We start from the raw sequence: 6726 nt of genomic DNA, 5'->3' as shown, positions 1-6726 counted from the left end.
AGCTACCAGGCCCATACTGGGAGCCAACTGTGCACACTGGGAGGAACTGGGAATGACAGGATGCATGCTGGTGAAAGCTGGGATGTACTGGGAGTGACTGGGATAATCCTGGGGGCAACTGAACCATGCTGAGGTAACTGGGAGTGTCTGGGAATGACTATGAGAATGTTCACAGCAACTGGGATATACTGGGAGTGACCATGCGGGTGGTGACTGGGACCACTCTGGGAGCCACTGGGAATGTGCTGGGGAGAACTGGGGGCAAGTGTGAGTGACTGGGGCCCTGCTGGGACAGACTGGCATCATACTGGGAGTGACTGTGACTGTACTAGGGGCAACTGGGGTGTCTTGGGCTGCAGTACAGGATGTGACCAGAAATGTGTATTCTGTCACCATCTGCTGAAGGCGGGTGGGGCAGTGATCCTTATCTCTGTGGGAGGTATTTTCTGCTAATGGGCCATCTGTTCAAACCAGCTGGGGCAGTCATCTTTATCTTTTCCAAAACTCATCCTTCCTCCAGGAAGAGATCAGCTGTTAATGGCCCATTGAGTCCCATTGTGTGACTGATAAAATTACCTGATCCCACTGGGAGATGCTCCAGCCAGGGGCAGGAGCCAAGCATTTCCTACCTAGAGAAACACGGAGATTTGGAAACCAAAGCAGTCTTTTTTCAGCTGGATTCCAGAGGAAAACCAGACATTTCTGCATCATTGCTGGACCTTCGGATGAAAACCACACCTTGTACAGGAACACTGCTTCAACTGAGCCACATCTGTCACTGCAGGAAAACTGCAGCCACCATTTATTTGGACTGCTACCAACACCCTGACTGACGGGGTGTCAGGCTGGATTCTGACTTTGTCAGTGTTTGGGGTTTGTTCTTTGTATTACTGTATTTCTGTTTTAGTTTTTCCAGATAAGAGCTGTTATTCCTATTTCCTATATCTTTGCCTAAGAGCCCCTTAATTTCAAAGTTATAATACTTTGGAGGGAGGGGGTTTACATTCTCAATTAGAAACAGAGGGTCCTGCCTTTCTCAGCAGACACCTGTCCTCTAAACCCGGACATGAGAGAGCTGGGAACACAGCTGGACAAAAGCTGGAGGAACTGGCAGCAACTGGGACCCTGCTGGGGGTCAATTGTATCATAATAGGGACTGACTGGAAATGACTGGCCACGTACTGGGAGCAACAGGGATCATGCAGGCAGTGAGGGGAAGTGACCAAGATCATACTGGGAGTGACTGGGCTCATACTGGGAGCAGCCTTTTCTGGCACCAGGACCCCCGAACCCCTTTCCAGCCATCGCTCCCCTCCTGCCCCAGCTCCCCCCACCGGGGTCCCGGCAATCCCAGGGGTCCCCCCTCTCGGGGTCCCCGCTTTGGGGTTCTGGGGCTCTCCTCTCTCTGGGGTCCCGCTCAGGGAAGCCGCGGCTCTCCCGGGGCTCCCCCAAACCGGTGTCCCCCCGCCGATCCCGCCGGCCCCGCGCGGTCCCCCCGTGGCCCCGGCAGAGCTCGCAGGGCCCGGCCCGGGAAGCCCAACCCCCACCATGGGGAGACCCGCATCCCCCCGCCCCCCTGGGCTCTGCCCGCACCCACCGGGACCCCCAAAAACACCTCCCGGGGACCCCCCGATGTCCCCCCGAGGGGCACCTGCGGCTCTGGAGCCCTGCAAGCTCCAAACATCGCGCTGCCCGCCCCCGACAGAAAGAATGAAACAGGGAGTCCCGAATATATTTCATGTGAACTCCAAATACCCCTCCCACCTTCAAAAAACCACCCAGGATATTTGGGGCGAGTTCCCCCTCCCTGAGCGGGGGCGATGGTCTGGGGGTGAAGGAGCTGCGGATACAGAGAGTGGGGAACGCACATGGTGCCTCCTCTCGCTCCTCTTCCTCCTCCTCCTTATCCCTCCTCTTCCTCCTCCTCCCCTTCTCCGACCCTCCGGCCGCGGGGCCGGGCTGGGACACGAAGGGAAAGGGCTGGGTCACCCCCAAACCGAGCTGGGGGGAGCGGAGCTTTGGGGGGAACAATGGGAAAGGGGTGGGAGAGGGAGGACAGGGAGAAGTGGGACCCACTGGGGGTCCCCCAGTTAACCCCAGGACCCCCAAGCCCGTCCCAGCCCCCCCAGTTCCCTCTGCACCCCCGGCTGAGTGGGGGGCTCAGCCCAGGAGCCGTCGTCGTTCGGGGCTCCCCGAGTGCAGCAAACGGGAGAGTTCCCGGCTGGGAGAGGCCCCAGCAGAGGAGGGGATCCTGTCCCTCTCTGAGGGCGTTTAAGGCTCTGCAGGCCCCTCTGAAGAGGAGGTTTTGTCTTTTTAGGGTCTTTCTGGGGAGGATCCCACCACTACAAGGGCTCTTTTTCCTCCTCATTTTTGGTGTTTGTGGGGTCAGCAGCCCCAAAGGCCTTTTAAGGGGGGATCATGATGGTTTAAAGTGACATTTGTAGGGGGGCCCCCACTACAAGCCCCCTTAGGGGATGTTTTGCCCCTCGGGGTGGATTTTTGGGGTTCTCTCTATCATCTCTGCTTTAAGAGCCGGCTATAGTCAGGCCCCACTAGAACTGCCCTTCAAAGGGCAACACCACTCCCGTTGATCCCTGCAGCGGGGCCCTGGGGGGGTTGGGGGTCCTGGGAGGGTTTGGGGGTCCCGGGCGGGTTTGGGGGTACCTGGGTGATGCCGATGATGGCGATGGGGACCCTGTGCTGGGTATAAACCTTTGTGAGGGATTCCCAGGGAGTTTGTGGGTCCAGGGGGTGTTTAGCGACATGGTGATTTTTTGGGGGGTTCCCCAGGATGATTGTCATGGGTCCCAGTGGAGGCATTTGGCCAATCCCTGGGGTGGAATTGGGTGTCCCAAGGCTGTTTTGGGGTACCTGCTGGTAATGTAGATGGGGATCCCGTGCCAGGTATAAATCTTCTCAAGGTGATTCTGGGGGAGTGTTGGGAGGTCCTGTGGCAATTTTAATGTCCTGAGAGGGTTTGGGCGTTTTGTGGTCTTGGAGATGTTGTGGAGGGTCCCGAGAATATTTTTGGGAACCCGGTAGAGGTTTTGGTGTCCCGGGGGTGTGGGGGATCCCGAGAGATTTCGGGGGTACCTGGGTACAGAGCTGGGGACCCCGTGCCGGGTATGAACCTTCTCACTGTGCAGGGGCAGCGCCAGCGAGTTCAGGGAGATCCTGGGGGGGCCGGGGGGTTCTCCACAAATCCCAGGGTACCCCAAATGCTAAGGGACCCCCCTGAACTCCCCTCAGCGCTGGATCTGCTGCAAGCATCTCACCCAAAACCCTGAGAATTGTGATGAGTGACAGCCTAGGAGTGTTTCTCACTGTCTGCCACACTGCACAGAACACCGCAGGCAGAGCACTCCAGGAGGGAACTTCCATGGTTTTCTTCCCTTTCTGGTTTCATCCCTGACATATTTCCAGAGACATTCCTGGCACGTGTGCCCCAGGGAATTTCTGAATTCCTCAGCCTCCATCTCCTCAGTTTCCCAGCACCTCTCGGTGACCTGGGCAGTGCCGTCGGCCACCACGACTGTCCCGGATCTCAGCTGGAAGGAGAGGAATTCCCGGCCGTCCTTGCCGAGCCGATGGGATCCGCGGACGCTCCCGTCAGACAGGAGGTGACAGCCAGAAACCTCCTGCAGCAGGGGTTCCCTGTATCCAGCCAAGGGAGCTCAGAGGGTCCCCGGTGTCCCCACTTCCAGCACAGGGCGGGGAAAGCCGGGATGGCTGGGAATAGGGGTCCAGGGTGTCCTGGGTGTTGAGGAGAGGAGGGGCTGGGTGCTGGGAAAGGCAGCAATAAGGGTCCAGCGGATCTCTGAGTCAAGGAGAAGGGAACTCTGCAGTCTGGGAGAGACGGGATGGCCGGGAAATGGGTGCCGGGGATATTGGTGCCGGATAAGGGGGTGCAGGGTGGAACCCATGCCCGAGAATGGGGGTTCGGGGGGATCAAGGCGCCCAGGATTGGGGGTTTAGGGGCCCCTCCGTGCTCCGGAATGGGCGATCAAAGAGTCCTGGTGCCGGGGTCCCTCTCAGCTCTCGCCGCCCCCCGGGGCCCCAGGAGCGCCCCAGCCCCAGCGCTGGAGCCATCGCGCTGCTCCGCTGCGGCCCCGCCCCCAGCCCCGGCCCCGCCCCCTGAGCAGCCTCCGGCCCCGCCATTGGCGCCGCTCTTTCCTGACAGCCAATGGTAGTGTGAGTCTGCAGTGACGTCACCGGTCACCGGGCAGATCCCGGCATTGGCGCAGGCTCGGGAAGGCGGAAGCGAAAGTGCCCGAGGGAGCGCGGGGGGAGCGCACGGGGGAATTCCAGGGAATTGCCCTGGATCCCCTCCCGGGATCCCCGGGACCCTCCTCGGCCGCACTGCGGGACCCCCGGGCCGAGCTGTGCTCAACTCCCGGGGCCTGCGCTCCAACTCTGCCTGGAACCCGCCGGCTTCGGCCCAAAGCGGGGCAAGCCCCGCCATCCGCGGATCCATTTTTTCCTGCGGCTGCGGCTCCCACCCGCGGAGCGGGACTGGGCGCTGGGACTGCGAGCCCTGATTCCCAATCTCCTTCTCTCTCTTTCTCCGGTTCTCTCCCTTTCCTTCGGCTGATCATCAGTCCCAGAGCGGCTGGAGAGCCCCGTGCCCAGTTCGGGTTTCCCAGCAAAGGGATTCCTGGGGGTGAGGTGCCCCGGGCTGGCCGGGAATGGGGGTCCGGGGGTCCCCGGGGTGACGGAAACAGGGGATCCAGGGCTGCGAGAGGAGGATACCTGGGACAGGGGGTGCAGGGGGTCCCGGAGCTGGGGAAGGAGATGCCGGGGGGCTCCCAGTGCCCAGGAATGGGGATTCAAGGGGTCCCAGGGGGGCTCCCCAAAGCCCCTCCCGGGGGGGGAGCAGGAGCTTGGTCAGGAGCTCTGGGGGAGAGAAAAGGGGGCGAGCCCGGCATGGGGGCACATGGGGGAGTCACACGCGCTCCGAAGGGGGGACATGAGCGCCGGGGACCCCCCCTCACCTTCTCCCAGCCCAGGCAGACGAAGCCCAACACGAAGCCCCCGAGCCCCGGCAGCATCTTGGGGGAGCGTCCGGCGGCAGCTCCGGGGCCGGGAGAGGCAGGAACCAGGAAACGGCGGTGGCTGCCGGGAAGGGACCGGGATGACTGGGACAGGCTGGGATGGACTGGGACAGCGGGATACACCGGGACACACCGGGGATAGGACTGAGACCCACTGGGAGCAGGATCAGAGCACACTGGGACCCAGCAGGACCAGAACTGGGGCAACAGAGGTCATGGTGGGACCAACTGGGAGTGACTGAGAGTGACTGGGATCATGCTGGTGGAAACTGGAACCTTACTGGGATAAGTGGCTGTGACTGGGAATGACCACGAGCATTCTGAGGGCAACTGGGATGTACTGGGAGTGTCTGTAACCATTCTGGGGGTGACTGAGAACACACTGAGAGCGACTGGCAGTGACTGGGTTGACACTGGGGGCAACTGGATTGACTGAGACCATGCTCAGGGTGACTGGGATCCTACTGGACTCATACTGGGCTCATACTTGCAATGACTGGATCTATGCTAGCGGCAACTGAGAGCAACTGGGAACAGACTGGGAGGAACTGGCATCAACTAGAACCATGCTGGGATGGACTGGGATCATCATGGCATCAGAGTAGGATCATGCTGGGGGTGACTGGGTCTGTGCTACAGGGAACTGGGCTCAGCTCCCGCCGCCATCCCTGGTGCCTGAGGCTCCATCCGGCCCCGCTCGCTGTCCCAGCGCTCGCAGGGGGTCCCGTCCACGTCCCCCATAATCAAGGACTGGGCGCCCCCGGGCTGGGCTCTGACAGTGCCACTTCCAGGTACTGCAGGGAGTGGAGAACTGGGGGGGACACAGAGATTTGGGGGCTGGAAGGGGGGTGAAAGTGAGAGTTTGGGGATCCTGGGGCCTCAACCAGTCAAGGAAAGGGGGGACATGAAGAGCTGGGGGAGCTGGGAAGGAGGTTCGGGGGCTCAGAGACAGGGAAAGGGGGGTGCAGGGACTGGGAGAGTTGGGATGGGCACCCAGTCATTCCCAGTTACTCCAATTTCGTTGCAGCATGATCCCGGTTTCTCTCCATTGCTCCCAATAGCCCAAAGTGTGACCCCAATTGCTCCCTTTTTACACCAATATGAACCCAGTAAACTCCAGTACGATCCTAGTCACATGCCAGCACTCCCAGTATGGTCCCAGTATAATCCCAGTTACTGCCAATCACTCCCAGTGTGGTGCCAGTTGGCTCCAGCTAGATCAACCCAGTCAGAGCCAGTATGATGCCATTTGCTCCCAGTGTGCTCCCAGTTGCTCCCAGTCACCCCCAGTACAGGGATGATGTGCATGGTGTGAGGGTCCCCCCGCACTCCCACGGTGCCAGGAAGACAAACCCCAACACGGAGCCCCTGTCCACCTGCAGCACCCTGGGGGCAGGGTCTGGTGGCAGCTCTGGGGGTCTGGGGGGTCACAACTGGCCTAAAACCCCCTCCCAGCCCCACAGCCACTCCCAGCCCCCTCAAACCACCCCACAGATCCTGGCTGACCCACCACCACAAACCCCAGGATCCATCAAAGCTCTTTCCCATCTCTCCCAAGACCCAGCCAAATTCTCTCCAAGCCACACAGCCCTTCCAGAACTCCCAAAACTCCCCCACAGAACCTCCAAAACCCCCTAAACCCCTGCCCAGAACCACAAATGCCCCCAAGAGCCAC

General features: G+C 60.6%; 1 protein-coding gene across 1 annotated transcript in view; it reads right to left on the bottom strand.

Annotated features, from left to right (window-relative positions):
- Window positions 1–1696: 1696 nt before the first annotated feature.
- The window catches only part of LOC117011579 (major histocompatibility complex class I-related gene protein-like), a 12357-nt gene continuing 7327 nt past the window's right edge, over window positions 1697–6726 (bottom strand). The window contains 3 exon segments of the mRNA XM_042780211.1: window positions 1697–3654; window positions 5689–5803; window positions 5806–5922. Coding sequence (XP_042636145.1) covers window positions 3321–3654; window positions 5689–5803; window positions 5806–5922 — 566 coding nt within the window. The 3' untranslated portion in view covers window positions 1697–3320.

Source organism: Catharus ustulatus, unplaced genomic scaffold (genome assembly GCF_009819885.2).
Source record: "Catharus ustulatus isolate bCatUst1 unplaced genomic scaffold, bCatUst1.pri.v2 scaffold_96_arrow_ctg1, whole genome shotgun sequence".
Lineage (NCBI taxonomy): Eukaryota > Metazoa > Chordata > Aves > Passeriformes > Turdidae > Catharus > Catharus ustulatus.
This window is presented reverse-complemented; position numbering and strand designations above follow the sequence as displayed.